This window comes from Lepeophtheirus salmonis, chromosome 9 (genome assembly GCF_016086655.4).
Source record: "Lepeophtheirus salmonis chromosome 9, UVic_Lsal_1.4, whole genome shotgun sequence".
Taxonomy (NCBI): Eukaryota; Metazoa; Arthropoda; class Copepoda; order Siphonostomatoida; family Caligidae; genus Lepeophtheirus; species Lepeophtheirus salmonis.
Window position 1 is genome coordinate 30,604,531 of NC_052139.2, and position 16,568 is coordinate 30,621,098.

Sequence of the window (16,568 nt, forward strand, 5' to 3'; positions counted from 1 at the left end):
TAGAAAAAATTTCTGCATTTAATTGGTTTTTCTGTTTCATATTTTTTTATTTGTTAATCTCACAAAATACAAATATATTCAAACAATGTCCTTGTTTTAGCTAAAAGTTAGTTGCCTTACTTATTTCAATGTATCAAAATAATGAACAGTCTAATGTATGTATTTATGAATAATATAATAATTTCAGTCCTAGGCCGGATTAATATACCCAAATCACTTTTTAACAGCCTTCATCATAGATGAAATAGTCGTAAGTTTACAGCGGGGCTTTTCGGAGCTCAAACTCTTCTCATAAGTATCTATTTTTTCCCAATCAGCCCATGTAGTAACGCTATGTTGACGCAGTATACTAGTGAGATCCTCATATGTATCACCATTGGAGGGTAAAAGGCCTGAATTTATGTCATGCATTATTGTACGTCCCACTTTATGAGATTCTGTCATCGTGTCTGCAATTACACCTTTTGGACCTGTACCAAGCCATCCAGATACATAGAGACCGTCATCATTCACTTTACCGTTTTTGTTGGGTATGATGCCCTTGGTCTGGTCAAAAGGTATATTTGATCCCTCCGGTGGAGCGATACTCTTGTAGCCTACACTAGTGATTATTAAGCCACTCTCTATGAATTCAACGTCTTCAGTTTCTTGAATCTTTTGACCCTCATTTATTTGATCTCCTAGGAGGGTATTCACTTTGAAACTAATGCCAGATGGAGAAGAATTCCCTTCTTCAGCATGAATTTTAAAGGGGGATCGAAGCAACTTCAGATTCCAAGACTTATTAGATTTTTTTGACCAAAGAGCTCCTTGTTTATCTGTAGGAACTTCCTGTAGAGCAGATTTGACTAAAAGTTCTACAAGTCTTTTCTTAGGACGTTTAAGTTCTTGAATTGCACTTGATACCCTTGAGTAGTATTCTAAATTACTAAATTCCGGACGAACTCCTTCTAAATGGAGCATTTCTCTTAGTTCTTTAATCGTAAAAGATACTTGCAGTGGTCCCCTTCTGCCAACAACCAAAACTCGCTTAATTTTACTATTGGCTATCTTATCAAGAGCCTCCTCGGATATGTCAGTTTTCTTCAAATCTTTCAATGGGGAAAGGAGGATACGAGCAATGTCCAAGGCAACATTGCCAACTCCTACAATCACAGCAGTATCCGAGGAAGTTAGATCCAATGGAAGATCCTTGTTTTGAGGTAAGCCGTTATAGTAACCAACGAAATCTTTTCCGGAAATGACATTGTCCAGATTTTCTCCAGGTATATTCAAATTGCGAGCCGAGGCAGCTCCATATGCAAGAACTACACCACTGTATAATGTTTTGAGCATTGAGTAACTTACATCGTCTCCAAAGCTGACATTGCCAAAAAAACGAAAACGAGGGTTTTGAGCAACTTTTGTAAATGTATTATCTACATTTTTAACATCCGAATGATCCGGGGCAACACCATAGCGAACTAGGCCAAAGGGAACAGGAAGTCTTTCCAGTATATCCACATGAACTCGTTCATCTATGAATGATATAATTTTGGTTTAAAATTGATCATTATCAAGATTGTCAAATAACTTACCTTTTAACAATTGTTGAGCGACATAAAACCCTGCAGGTCCAGATCCAACGATGCATATACGATAAGACCTCTCTGTGCTATATAATAATCTTGGTTGTTGAAAAAAACGAGAAACGCTTTTAAATAAGCAGTGAGAGATCATGTTGAATCAGAAATCGAGACTAATTTGACATTACAATTATAACATAAACATTACTAAAATGGTTTTTATTCTAAATCATCTAAATCTGATCTTGCCGTCTTTCCTATTTTGGATTCTTATCAGGAACCATGTACGAGCATGCTTACTGTTAGTGTGTAGACATAGCCGCTTTAACAGTAGACATTTTTGTACAATTGACGTCATAATGAACCACTACTCCTAAGTAAGCGTTTTCTTGATCATATAATCATAATGATCATTGATCAATGCTTCCTTGATTAAATACTAAATCAAATTGGAAAATAATATTAATCTTTACTATAAAAAGTATTGTACAATCATTCGTTAGGCCACAATTTAGAAATGATATGAATCTGTAGCTAATTATTAATGATTTTTGAAATTGATATCAAAGTAAAAAAGATTAAATGATATATCTTAACATTCATTAACATTAAATACCCTCATTAATCTGACCATTAGCTCAAATGATTACAAAAAGAACAATAGACTAGTTTGTGTGTAAGCTCGTATTGGAATAGGGGATTATTTAAATGGTCTACAAGTTACGATTTTACAATGTTATACAAGTTGTAACTTGTATAACATTGTACAAGTCACAATTTATACGTTTCATTTACGCTTTCTTTAATTACATCGTTTTAATTACAAACTATACATAATTGAAGAAATATAAATTACGTATTTATTGTGTATCTAAAATTAATAAAATAGCTGTCCTGTGGGTATTTGAATTTTAAAATGCGACACGGAATACTATTTGATACAAAATTCAAAAATTACGTCGTTAAACTAGATAGACTCTCTAAAGAATATTTAATGATTGTATTTTCCTCATTACTTCGCAATTAATACTCTAAATGATTCATCTCATTTTTTTAGTTGCAATTTGTACAATTTGCTTAAACAAGTTGCAATGTCAACTTGTACAAAAGCGCAACTTGTACGTGTCAGTAGATATATATAAATGCGATATTAAAGTAAATAAAAGAAATGAAACGTCACCAAGAGTTAGCTGCCAAGTTGCCGACGTCACTTATTATTGTATTGTGACAGTTCTGAATCATTAGTTTAATTGATTTGTCTTTGATATTTTCATTTGATATCAGTTAAGTTACTAATACCTCTAGTCATTACTTATTAGTTATTTGAACCATGAATGACCGAAATCTCTCTGAATCATGTTTAAACTAGAGTCCTACATCACTCCTATTATCCTTAGTTATGTGGAAAAGTATGCCAAGAACCTCAAGGCGGAGCGTTCTCAGTTTTCTCTTTGGGGTGGGGATGCGGTCTTTAGTAATTTGGACTTGAGACTCGACGTTCTTGAAAGAGAACTTAATATACCATTTACTTTTGTGTCTGGGCACATTCATGAGCTTCACATCCATGTTCCATGGACGCGACTTCATGCGGATCCCATTGTTATTACAATTAATACCATTGGTTTGTTCTTTTTTTTTATCCCCTCTTTAAATAAATGCTCATAATTGATATTAATTATTATTCATATGTCTTACAGAATGTGTTCTCAGACTTCCAGGGGATGAAGAGTCCTCAGAGACCTCCATCAAGCGTCCTGTATTAAAAAAACCTCGGATTACCGATGAAAAGATTCCTCCTCCTGGCTATGTTCAATCCTTAATCAATAAAATAATATCCAATGTGTCCATTGTTTGTAATAATCTCATATTAAAATATGTTGAGGAAGACATTGTACTCAGTCTTAATACACGAAGTGTCAAACTTTCGTCTTGTGATGATAATTGGGATCCCTCCTTCATTGAGCTATCACTTCCAAATTTGATATTACGGAAAATAATAGATGTTTCAGATCTTACAATTTGTCTAGATAAGAGGAATGCTTCCGGAAAGATTGAATGCTATCAAGAGCCCTTACTTTATCGATGTTCGCTAAAGGTTCATGTCGCATGGATATATGATAGCTTAAATGCAAAAATCCCTCGAATTTCTAGATTTGAAATACGATGTCCAAAGTTAGAATTTTCAATCACCGAGACTCAAATGCCTATGCTTCTTCGACTTTTTCATTTGGCAATGGCGCTTTACTTTGGTAAATTAAATCCTACGGATTCTCATCAGTCAGCCATAGGAAGTAAAGAATATGAAGAGAGCGAAAATAGTGCTAATTTAGATAATGTGGGAGGAGATTCCTGGTCAGGATGGGCTTGGAATGTAGGAAGCACAGTTGGCACGGCCTTACTACCCATCTACTGGGAAGATGAAGACGAAGAAGAGCTAAAAATGCACAAGGGTTTATCGAAATTTAATAGAGTCCTTCATCTAGGTTTTTACGTGGATCACGCTTCAGTTGACTTAAAACTGACTGAAATATCAAAGGAAAAAAGATTCTTTGGAACCACATCGCACAAACAATCCTTTACTCCTTATTGTAAATTTGGATTTCACGGAATATTTGGGGAAGTGAGTGTCAAGGGAATTAACTCAGTGAATGTGAGAGGTGGAATTAATGCCTTTGAAACATTGCCCTTAGGAAATTGCCCATGTGGCGTCGACGAAAAAGACAGAGAGGATTTTTATATAATTGGAGGACCAAACTATGAGGAGCATGAAGATAAAAAAGGAAGCTTGTATCTTTCCGGATCACTTTTCGATAAGGATAGAGGTGATGAATCAGGTATCCCCATAGAAAAGCGAAGGAATTATGACATTGTTTGGGATGCTCATATGGATGAAGTGACAGAAGAAATTATGCTTGAGAGAAGTAGTGCGTTTGCTTTAGACTATTTATATTATTGGGAAATTCCAAATGACTGGAGCTCCGAGCAACTATCTGAAATTAGTACAGATTTCGAATCTAGTAATTTATCAGAAAGAGCATTATTTCGGGCCGTATTTGGCCCTTTCTTATGTTATGTTTCCACGGGGTTTCTTCATAGAATTGATTTAATGAGAGAGGCATTAATTTATTATGATTACTATCCATATTATGATATTAATGATAAGAATCCATTTATTGCGGAAGAATCTTCAAAGTTAGAAAGCTCTCTGGAAGAAGAAATTGATTTGATCCAAAATGGCTCAATTCCTGTTCGAGTATACCAAATCACTGCAATTCAACCTTGTTTCGTCATATCCGCCATTAATCATTCTCACAACAATAAGCAAGGTAAACCTCAACTTACAGAATTCGTTTTACCATCTGCAAAATGTTCCATGGGTTATATTGACCTTACTTACACGACCCCTATGTACCCTTTTAGATGCGCAAAAACAATCTCCTTAATCAATGAACCACGGCTTGGTCTTCTTCATTCTTCAATTTATGCATCTGCTAACGCAAATTTACTTGATGTATCTATTCATCTTTGTCATGGTGAGCGCTCTGTTACTCTTTTACAGCCCTCTAAACTAAAAGGAGGTTTTAAAAGATTACTTTTCAGTAAATATTGGAAAAAAGACACTCTTCCTCATTGGGAAATAACATTTGAGGTTAATTCATTTAAATTCCGTTTCACAAAACCTCAAATACTATTGTTAACCTACATTTTATCCAAAGGAATTTTAGTTCATTTTGAAAAAGAGGCTCTTTCAGTAATCGTCAAGGATTCTTTAACCAAAAAACTTTGTAGTATTGTTATTTCTATATCCGGTACTAAACTAATTGCTGCTAGAACCATTAATGTATCTTCTCTTCAGTTGGTTATAGATGAGATTGGTATTAATTTACTTCCGTCAGATTCAAATCTAGGCTCAATCCCTATTTTGAGTCGTGAAAAAGGAAATGAAGATTTTAATAAAACTTCCCCTGGAAGAGCATCAATCAACTCAGGGTCGCCCTCACTTTTCGTCTTACAATTTCCAAATGATCATAAAAATCAATTCTTCAATGACACACCACCAATCGTATATTGTAACATTGCAGAATTTTACATTAACTTTGATCCAACACTGTATGAATGGATCCAGTATTCAGTGTCCCATACAAACAAAACTCCAGGAAATTCTTTGAATGCATCTTTGATACAAATAGATGAACAAATCTCGACTACTCTCTCCTCGAGGACCGATAATCATAAAAAGAAGAAAAAAACACCCGATCATAATTCAAATTTCCTAATATCCATCAAGAATTGGTTCCCATCTATTTCTGGTGCTTTCATTCAAATAAAAGCCCAGGGTGTCAAGGCTTTTTTCCCTTCAAACTCTTTAATAGGAGTTAGATCAGTAAAAGATGCTGTAAAAAAAGCTATTTCCTCCTCAAATGTATTATTGAAAGTATCTTTTCCGAATATCACTCTTGAAAATACAGCTCATATTCCTGTAATTCAGCAATTTTTGACTGGATTCCCTATCATCCTTCCTACTTCCGTGTGGAATCCAATGAAAAATAATTTACCCCTAAAGATTAAATTTAATGATTTTTCTATTAGTGATGAGAACAAAAATATTTACTTCCTGGATCCCAATCACCTTAGCTGTACTTTGGACTTGAAATCAAATGAAGACAATCGTTTGAATCTTTGTATGCATATTGATGCCTCAAATTCTTTCAAGTTTCGAATCGATTCTGATTTTTTACTGGCTTTCACAGATGTTATGAATTGCTTTATATCTTGTCTTCGGACTATGTGCCCTCTTAAAATTGAGGAAGAAGAGTGTTTTGATGAGAATGAATCCTCCTACACACCTGAACCAATAAGTTCAATAAGAAGTCAAAGTGGGCTATTTGATTCAGGAAAACTCATAGATGAATCAATCCTGTCTTCTACGAATGTGAGTTCAAATACAGTGATTAAAGAATCTAATTCTGAAATTTGCCTCACGCACTGGTTCCAATGCACTATTCCATCTATTTCCATAAATTTCCACCCCATGAATGAAGAAGACTCCATTTTGAATTTGGAAATGGAAGACATTACTGCATCGCTGGATGTTCAGCCCCATTACACAAAATTGAAGTCTCGCATTATGTCAGCATTTATGAACAAAAGTGATGGAGAAATATTACTTTCTTGCGGAGAAAATTTTTCACCTGAGATCAAGTCAACAGATGGAAATACGCTTCAAATTCTACCACATTCCCGCTTATTTGAATCTGCGAATTTTAAAACTCAAGGAGTGTTTAACTTCACATTTGTTCGAGCACTTATTACAAATGCGAAATGGAAAAGTTTTCTTAAAAAGTCCAAGACATTAATTAATAATGAAGACGAATACTACGACATTGATGATCCTCGTTATTTATCGGAGGTTTATATTAAATCAAGTGCAATTGACATTGCATTTTGCCCAGAGACTCTATCAAAGTACTTGAATATATTCTCGAAATCTTTGTCTAATTTAAAATTAGGGGGTGCCCCGGTTGAAAGGAAAAAGAATACCTCCTATCCCATTGATCTTTGGATAAATAATAATACACTCCCTCTATTTCATTTTAAGGGTAAATCGATTAGGATATTTTGTCGAAATAATAATAATCTCATTGGATCGGACTTTCAAGATACAGTTTTATTTCACATTGAGTCTATAAATATGAGTTCTAATGTAGAAAATGCACTAAGTCGTCTTCTCATTAGACCAGATTTATACTATCTTGCTGAGCAGTGTGAGGTGTTGAGTGTGATGGGATCAAAAATAGAAGATCGGCAATACAGTGCAAATTTTACTGGTGTTGGTATTTATACAGGAAATTGGAATAAATTTGTGGAGAAATCAAGGAAGAACAGCGACATAGTCCTTAAGACAATGGAAGAAAATCCAGCTTTAGAGTGGAATACCTCGGAGTTGAATCGTCAAGAAGATAATGATGATGAACCTTTCTTCTATCCGATATTGAAGCAGTTTAATTTACAAATAACATATGCTCCTGCCATAGTTTATTATTCGTCTAATATGTCAAAAAAGCTCAAGTCTCGTCTCATAGCTGGACATTCACTGGAAATCAATGCTGTTTCGAATATAAATGTATATGCTTCTCTGGACCAGATACGATTGTGTAGAGGCATTACTGAAGATATTCAAAAATCGTTTACTTCTCTTTTAATGCAAAAAAAAGATTCGGAGGCATCAGCATCAAGTGATTGCTCTCATATCACAGACTCCGGTTGTGAATCCGTTATCAGTTTATCACATACTCGCTATAAACATTTGAAATTTGTTCCTCTTGAAGTCCTAATTACTGGTAGTTCAATCTCTTTGTCTCTATATCAATTGAGAAAGGGGGAACATGACTCTAATAGAAAGACTAAGAGTCGTGAAGTTCGTTATAAAAATCGGAAAAGGGATATAATAAAAGAACAAAGTCTTATAGACGATGGAAACCAGTGCTTAGAACTTCCACCTCTTAATCTTTCTAATCCATCAAATGATGAATCACTTATCAATGAGAAAAATCAAATGAATAATGAAGACTCATTTCAACTGAATCCGTTACTTTTTGTTGCTCTTAGTCAACCACATGTATTTATTTCTATTACCAGATCTTCTCAGAAATTAGAATTATCTTTTTATGATATTTCATTGAACTCGTCATCAAATGAGGATTTCTATATTATTACAAAAGATAAACACTCCCTCCCAAGTGAAGCCGTTTTTCTTAATCATTGGATTGAAACAAAGCCAGGAGATGCTGATCCCCTTTCAGGAATTCCACCAGCCTTATTTACTGCAACTATATCTGATTTTTTCATATCTTCTCCAAAATTATCTATAAGTATTGATCGGCCTCTAAAACTAAACATTGATGAACAAAATTTTTCTAGAGGATCAGAAATCCTTAAACAATTGTACCAAAGCTTGAATTTAAAACCTAGTCCCTCTCAGTATTCTTCAAAGTCGTCTTCATTTTCAATAATTCATCTTCTAAGATTGAGTAAAATTATTATTTCTACAAAGCAAATCCTTATTGCTCATCCTATTAATCACATATATGCTGAATTTTTTGTGGGCCTCTCGTCACTTGATATACAAGTTAATTCTCAGGAATATGAAGCATCCCAAATAGAAGTTGACTTTAATAATGTTTCTATCAGAACTAAACTAAGGGATATAACACATCGATTCCTTAACCCATGGTCTTTTTCAATATCTTCTGATCTTACATGGGCAAAATGGAAGGAGGAACCTATCGTATATTTAAACCTTAGCTCGAAGAGTATTGAGATAGACATGGGTCCCAATACGGTACTCTCCATTCTTTTAGCAGTAAACTATTACTGTCAACACTATACTTCTTGGAAAGGAGAATTAGATAATTTTAGCTCATTATCTTCAAATTCAGAGTCAAAAACTTTCAGAAAATCTCCTTCCCCTGAACAGCATTATTCAGATGACCTCAGAGCTGGAGCGTTTAAATATATAACGAATGTTGGAACTAAAGCTTCGGATATTCGTCCCTACCAAGTTGTTTTTACACCTAGAGCATTAACATGGAGATATCCTCAACCAAGAGCACTAACAGGAACAACCATATATCCTGTACCTTTGTTGGCAGCCTCAGAGCTTGGAAGGCAGGCTTCTGGCCCAGATAATCAGGTAAAAAATAATATATTTCATTTCTAATTTTAAAATTTTAGCAAGTACAATATAATTTTGTGTTACTTCAGCTACTTATTTGTTTTCTGTGAGGGTAAAAAAATAGAAAAATTATGCATTACGTTTAAAACTTTATAAATGGGGCTCATACCTGCAATGTAGTAATTTCCAGCAACCAAATGAAGGTTATTATCATGGGTAAATTTCCCAACATCAAAATTCGATCGAATGATTTGATCAAAGTTCTTTATTTGAATGGAAGTGGGTTGCTCATATAGTAAAAAAACATATCTGTGAGGTCCAGATCCTTTTGGAGGTGCAGGCCCAATATACTTTATTATCTCATTCTTCGACTTCATTTTTTCTAAGTCCAAGTCCGTAATCACCCAATGAAGATATGACCTGTGGGATTACAAATGTTTGTAATATGCGTATTTTATTCATTGAAAAATGATGGATCTAGATAGCATTATAATACCTAAATTTTGGATTTATTTTACTTGGAGCATCAGGATCAATCATGATGAGAACATATTTCTGTCCATCCTCTAACAAATGTTCCAATTTGATTAAAGGAGTCTCTTGAGTGGAGGCTAACGAATAGTTTTTCCCAGTTTTAACTTCATTGGTTTTATAATTTATAATTAACGGTTTTAATGAAGTTACTTGTTCAAGTCCTAATGCAGTCAGTAGTTCCTCTTTGTGGAAAGAACTTAGAATATCTGGCGTATTATTTACTATGAAAGCAAAAAAAATAAAAAAATCAATTAATTCGTTTGATCTCACTCAATAATTAATCTCTTTTGATTTACCCATCGCGTAACAAGGGCAACAAGATACTTGATATTTACTCATTCTCTTAAATATGTCATTTTTAACAATTTTATAAAATATTTATTAATTACAAAGAATTACTGTTCTACCAAATATATGGGGATTTCATTCGAACATAAGTAATGGATTACCTGTGAGAATTGAACCTAATAGAAGGAACAAAAGGTTAATGGAGCAAATCATGATGATAATAGTAAGAGTGTAGGAAGAACAAAAAGTCTTTTGATAGAGTCACGTCTCTATGACTATGATGTCGTGAATAGTGAATACATTCATGCCTATCATCATAATTTATTTTCTCTTTCTAATCATTGCTTAAATGCTTTTCGATCTGAAATAGTCTCTCAGCGTATACTCTTATTCTATGTTATCAAACTTAATGATTTAAAGGCAAATGAGAGAGTTAAAATAAACATATATATATATATGTGGGACAATATTTGCTAAAATAGAGTATGTATTGTGCGACTGAAAGTTATTCGAATGTGTCAACGAATTAAATTTGAATATAATTTTTATATATGAAACATTGTTTTATGTATAATCTTTTATAGTTGTTGGATAAGATGTATGCCAGACAAAATGATTCTTTTGATCGAATCTTTAAGGGATTCTTCTTATTCATATTATTAATAATCCATTTCCGTTTGATTTCTTAGAATCATATGTAGAGAAAGTACCGCTAGGTATTTATGTTTGAATAGGAATATCAAAATTGTCATTTTTTAAACATGACTCATGTAAATTTTGCAACCATTCATACAATTAATATGTGTTCAAAAGATTTCATGATCTTTTTTTTTTTTTTTGCACAATAGCAATTCATGATTTTGATCTTTATTTATATTATTATGTATGTATTTATGTTTGAGAAATCCTTTTTATAATTACTTGTTCCAATAGTAGTTTGATTTCCATCTATTATATGTAATTTAGGTTATTTGTGGACTCCAATATTGGGATTTATCCTTAAAGAGCTTTCGAACCTATTCAGAGTTTGCTCTCTCTGAGAGCGAAGTGAGTTACTTGAATTTGCCGATTCTATCGGATCGTAAAAGAATTGCAGTCTCTCCTATTTGGAGGGTGGTTTTGAATATATGTGCTGAAGAAGAGGAAGAACGAGAGGATGAAGAAGAAAGTTTTCCATCAGACTATGTCCTGTTAGAAGATGAAGTGATTGTGACAGCCAAGTCTCTCGTCTCTGTTCTGAAAGTAGACTCCTTTTTCAGCCCAGAACTTATACCTAAATTTCAGGTAATGCACCTACACATTTTACAAATGATTTTAATCATGATTATATTTTTTTTAGGTCTCAGGGAAAGTTTCCTCTCTATCTCTCCGCTTTCACAATCATTTTCATTTTTTTAGTCGGGAACGGATCCCTGAATTTAAAGAGTATCATTTTTATCAAGCCTTCCCGCTCGATCAAGCCATATTCAATATTCATTTAAATTCGATTTCTTTTGGATTAGATAATTGGAATGACAAGTCAAATGGATCTCATTTACTTTTTCGACTCAAGTCACAAATGAAAGTTACTTTTCTAGATTATAAATTCCTTGGAATCAATACATTCCTATCCCCCTTCAAGTTTCAAACACAGATCTACTCATTCAACAACTCCATCGCGGATATTTCCTTCCATTCCAGACCTTTACATTTCCGTGTTGGACATTTCCTTCATCATAGTTTAGAAGTAAGTTCCTGGATATGGAAAGAGGTTTTGAAATCATCATCGAAGGATCAACCACCTCTCATGGGCTCATGTAGCATGCCCATAATATCAAATTATGTTATATGCAATCATTCTCAATCGCATCTCCAATTTGGTCAAGTGGGTACGGATGAAGCCATTTGCATTAAGCCACAGGAAATTTATATGTATTCTTGGAGAAGTTCAAAGGCTCAAAAATATTTGCATATAAGAACAGAAAAACATGCAAATGGAGATTCAATGGGGGTCTGGAGTGAAGTTTTTCCATTGGTATTATCCGAGAAGGAAAATATCGTTCGAAGGACAGGTGATCCTGTTCCAAATACTTTTATAATTAATTTTAAACAAGTGCAACTTTGTCTACAAGTCACGATTTCCGGGCTCATTGGCAGTGCTTCCTGTCTCAAAGAACCTCTAGAAATCAAACTTGTACCTAAAAAGAATACCTCTTCATCTGATTCAAATTCAGAAGAGGATCTTTTGCAGAAAAGGATATTATTAAGCCCATACACTGCTGCTCCTAGCATAATTATGGATCCAGATAGGATAGAAGGGATCAAAATTCGTATATTGGGTATTGGATTGGCTTGGTCGGGGACCATACCAACAATATTGAATGAAGGCCGAAACCACTCAGTTCTTGTCCGGGTTCCTACAAAAGAAAAAGAACATTGTCTTACTCTCTGGTGTCGTGTTTTAAGAGAAAGCTATGAGAATGACACTCTGACTAGAATTCTGTACGTTTTCTCTCCCATGTACGTAGCAAGATCCCTCCTTCCTAATTCCATGTCCACTTATCTATCGGGAAAATCCCTTTCTGGTCCCTTTGAGGTATCTCTTCCTGGAAGGGATTCTCTTGTACAATTTGATACTTTAGGAGATGAACTTCAGTACGCTATATCCTTTAAAGTTTGTCAAGAATTGCCGTCCTCTGAGCCCATTCAAATTTCATGGGGCATGATTGAAAAAATTCGTAAAGTTCAGAATAACAAAGATAAGAAGGATGAATCCTCTATATCTATTGATGAAATGATTTGTAAAATACCTTCAATTAAGGAACCTAATTGGCTGATTTCACAAAGTTTTTCCTCTCTGAATGAGCAACCAAAAACTGACGTTCAAATATCCTTTGTTCAAGTACATCCTCTACTCAACACTTTATGTATTGAAGTTCGTCCTTCAGTTATTATTATTAATGAGCTTAATGTTACTGCTCTTTTTGAATATGAAGGGAAAACCTGGGATATTGCTTCCCAATCTGTATTTGTTCCACCTATTCTTACCTCAACGTTTTCTATCGGATTATGTGATGATGAGAACTCGTCATTTTTTTGTTCTCGATTGGAATTGTCTAATCAAGACTGGAATATTCGTCAACTTATGCCAACAATATCGGGATATATTCCTGTTGAAGGAAGTGTTCAAATTAAGATCCTTGTACGTGAGGATTATATCTGCTATTTGACTCTTTGTTCCAACTTTGACACAGAAAGGAATATACGCTCCCTTCACATAAAGCCAACTTTTAATCTAATTCAGAAATTTCCTGAGCCTCTTACTATTGCCTCACTCTCTGTAGGAGATCAGGCTTTTTGCTCTTTGAATAACTTTTCATTTGCTGGATATTCAATTTGTCAAAACAAAGATGAATCTGTGCCTCTTCTGTATTGGCAAATAATTGGTTCTCCAGGTCAACGCTTTCTTTCTCTTAGTGATACTAATGGCAACAAAAATGAATGGTCTATTCCTGTGTGTTTGGACGATTTTCCTTCGGAATTGGATCAGCGTCGTTTCATTGATTTTCCAATTAATGGATATAATATGAAAGATAAACTCAAAATATGCAATTTACCTCTTACCCTGACTCTTCACAAACGAGATGAAATGTTTTACATCGTTTTATGTCCTGAGGATCGACCTTTCCTCATGGCTCATAACAATTTACACAAGAATTTTGTGACAGTTAAACAAATCTTCAAATATCAAGGTTAGTTATTGTTTAATTTCATTGTTTCGCAATCCACATACTCTTAATTAATTAATGTTATGTATTTTCAGAATGTATGAAGGGAAAAGAAAATTTTCCTTCGTTTAACTGGATTGAACCTGGACATTCCACATATTTACCTTTGTCCTCTGGATCTCAATCCTCTTTTAAAATTGAAAATGAAAAGCTCTCATTTATATTTGCATCTACAGGTAAAGTGATTTTGAATCCAACATAGCTCATATTACGATTAATCCTTTAAATTTACTCAGAAAATACAACAACGAAAGAAAACATAATTCCTTCCTGGTCTGAGCCCTTGGATGTAGAACCTTCACTCACTGAGTACAGCATTTGGATTCCAAATCATGGGGATTCCAAAGTTATCATTGACACCATTGGCTACACAACTCATATATTCTTCAAGTCCTTAAGTCAGGAAGAAATTCATGCAAAAGATATTCGAGCCAGAATAAATTCCAGTGAAGGGACAGATCCTGCACCTGAAGACCAACAATGCATTAAGCAATCCATTCCATCAAGGAACTTTTTTAAAATAGCAACTAATTCGCCCTTGACTCTGTATAATTCACAAAAACAGATCCTCTCTCCTCAGACCTCCTCTAATCAATTGGAAGAATTTCATGCTTATACTTATTTTGAAGAAATTAGTTTTACTCTGTCAGATGATGCAATTAGCTCTGATGATTTGATAGATGAATTTGTTAAGTTAACCTTAGACTCTGTTTCAGTAACGATGAGGCCTCGTTTTGAGAAGCCCTCATTTTTCTTAGATGGAGGGGTCTCAAAGTCAACTGAGATCTGTTTGACAATATTTCAAATTCAATTAGATAATCAAATGTTTAAGAGTAATCGTTTTGATTTTGGTATTATTGCCATTGGAAAATCGGATGGAGAGGAGGGAAAAGATGAAATTGTGGAGGAGAATGGTGTTCCTTACAGAGTACGTACACGAGTCAAAGTTCCCATTTCTTCAAGGTCTGAATATATTTACGAGGAATTAAAGAAAAACTCACTTATTCTCTGTCATCTTATTTTTGACGGAAATTACAAGTCAAAAGGAATGTTAATCAAATCAGCATCCCTGAATGTTCAACCAATGTTTATTAATATTGAAGATACTTTTCTATATAAAATGACGGAAGTTATCAATTCTTTCGGTAAACTAAATAACCGATCCCCAACTGAATTAGACTTAATATTGGCTTTATCTTCCAACATTGAAAAATATATTCGTTTGGAGTCAATTCAAATTGATCCCATCCGTCTTTCTGTGAGTATTCGAGCATTTGTTAAAATGTACATTGGTGTTCATGAAAGCCCCTTGAATTTTGGAACATTTTCATGTTCTGGGCTCAATACGACAAGTTCATTCGCTATGGGAAATACTATTGCTCGACATTATATATCGGGGACTCTATTCAAAGCTGGTTGGGTCGTTGGAAGCTTGGACATTCTTGGAAGCCCAACAGGGTTTACTCGTACTCTTGGAGATGGAGTTAGGGACCTTTTCGCATTGCCTTATGAAGGTAGTTTTAGAGGTCCTTGGGCTTTTATTTCTGGACTTGTTCACGGATCTTCCTCTCTTGTCAAGCATATAACTGCTGGTACCTTGACTTCCGTGACAAATTTTGCGAGTTCGGTTTCACGAAATCTAGATCGACTTTCACTTGATTGTGAACATCAAGAGAGAAATGAAGTATCACGAAGATCTTCAAAACCCTCAGGCTTAGGTCAAGGTATTCTTTATGGATTGAGTGGTGTTGGTATTGGAATTCTTGGGGCTATTGGTGGAATTGCACATCATCCACTGCAGGCTATGTTTGAGTCGGGAGCAAGTCCAACAGGACTAATTGGAGGAGTGACCAGAGGGATTGCTGGTGTTGTCACAAAACCCCTTGGTGGTGCAGCAGAATTTATTGCATTAACAGGACAAGGGATACTTCGTGGCACAGGTTGGAGTAGAGACATTCGTCTAAGATCTGGAAACACAACAGATAGGGTGTCATCCATTGAGCCCGGTGAGTTAATGTATTCATGGAAAATATTAGACCACGGTCTTGATTGGTATCATACATCCATTGTATATCTACTCAATGCATCAGAGGAAGACGATATAACTTCAAGTGTAACAATCCTTTTAACAACGGAAGCCATTTTCCTCATTTCAAATGACTCTTCTAAAACGAGGATCTATTCTCTTATTTCGTTGGAACTTCAGAGCGATGCAGATGATCCAAACAAATTCTCGCTCCTCTACTATAAATCCCTCAATATTGACGAAGAGGAGCGACACAAAACGGACCGCGTAACACAGTTTGTTCTCGGCTTGAGTGGACAAAGTGATCCCATGTTTGTCAGAAATAAAATACCCTTAAATGAAAAATGTGTGGAGATGAGTTTCATTGCTTCGCCTTTTGCTGTTGAATATTTTAACTCCTTGTTCATTTTAGCAAAAAGACAAAATAATAATAAAGGTTTCGACTCTCTGTGATATACTTAATTAATATGTACAATATTTTATCTACATTCATAATTTTTGTAATTATAAAAGTGAATTGTTGTAGTGTTCCATTTTGTTTTGTTTTTTTAGGTTTTATATATATATATTTTTCCCATTTCTGTTATTTTGCTGCTACTATCTATTTGGAGTGATTAATAATTATTTGATATATTTTAGATGAGTACATCCCATGTTATGTAATGTTTTTTTACCATTATGAAATAATAAGAGTGGAAAGAAATTACTTCAAG

The 16,568-nt window shown here is 34.4% G+C and overlaps 3 protein-coding genes across 4 annotated transcripts; 1 reads left to right on the forward strand and 2 right to left on the reverse strand.

The window, feature by feature from the left end:
- Positions 1–26: 26 nt before the first annotated feature.
- dare (NADPH:adrenodoxin oxidoreductase, mitochondrial) lies at positions 27–2,484 on the reverse strand. Its single transcript, XM_040719176.2, has 2 exons — positions 1,578–2,484; positions 27–1,517 (listed from the first exon to the last, which is right to left on the reverse strand). The coding sequence occupies exons 1-2, from the start codon at positions 1,717–1,719 to the stop codon at positions 214–216; spliced, it is 1,446 nt and encodes a 481-aa protein (XP_040575110.1). The 5' UTR covers positions 1,720–2,484; the 3' UTR covers positions 27–213.
- A 262-nt stretch (positions 2,485–2,746) lies between these two features.
- On the forward strand, positions 2,747–16,561 carry Vps13B (vacuolar protein sorting 13B). Its single transcript, XM_040719939.2, has 6 exons — positions 2,747–3,186; positions 3,263–9,258; positions 11,029–11,346; positions 11,402–13,793; positions 13,865–14,005; positions 14,066–16,561. Exons 1-6 carry the CDS (start codon positions 2,922–2,924, stop codon positions 16,306–16,308), a joined length of 11,355 nt encoding a protein of 3,784 aa, XP_040575873.1. The 5' UTR covers positions 2,747–2,921; the 3' UTR covers positions 16,309–16,561.
- Positions 9,255–10,376, reverse strand: LOC121124753 (protein D2-like). Of its 2 annotated transcripts, none has more exons than XM_040719940.1 (4): positions 10,224–10,376; positions 9,737–9,995; positions 9,410–9,660; positions 9,255–9,344 (listed from the first exon to the last, which is right to left on the reverse strand). In XM_040719940.1, the coding sequence occupies exons 1-4, from the start codon at positions 10,273–10,275 to the stop codon at positions 9,334–9,336; spliced, it is 573 nt and encodes a 190-aa protein (XP_040575874.1). In that variant the 5' UTR covers positions 10,276–10,376; the 3' UTR covers positions 9,255–9,333. The 2 variants fall into 2 exon arrangements, with proteins under 2 accessions (XP_040575874.1, XP_040575875.1); XM_040719941.1 differs by lacking the exon at positions 10,224–10,376 and adding an exon at positions 10,071–10,122.
- Positions 16,562–16,568: the final 7 nt, after the last annotated feature.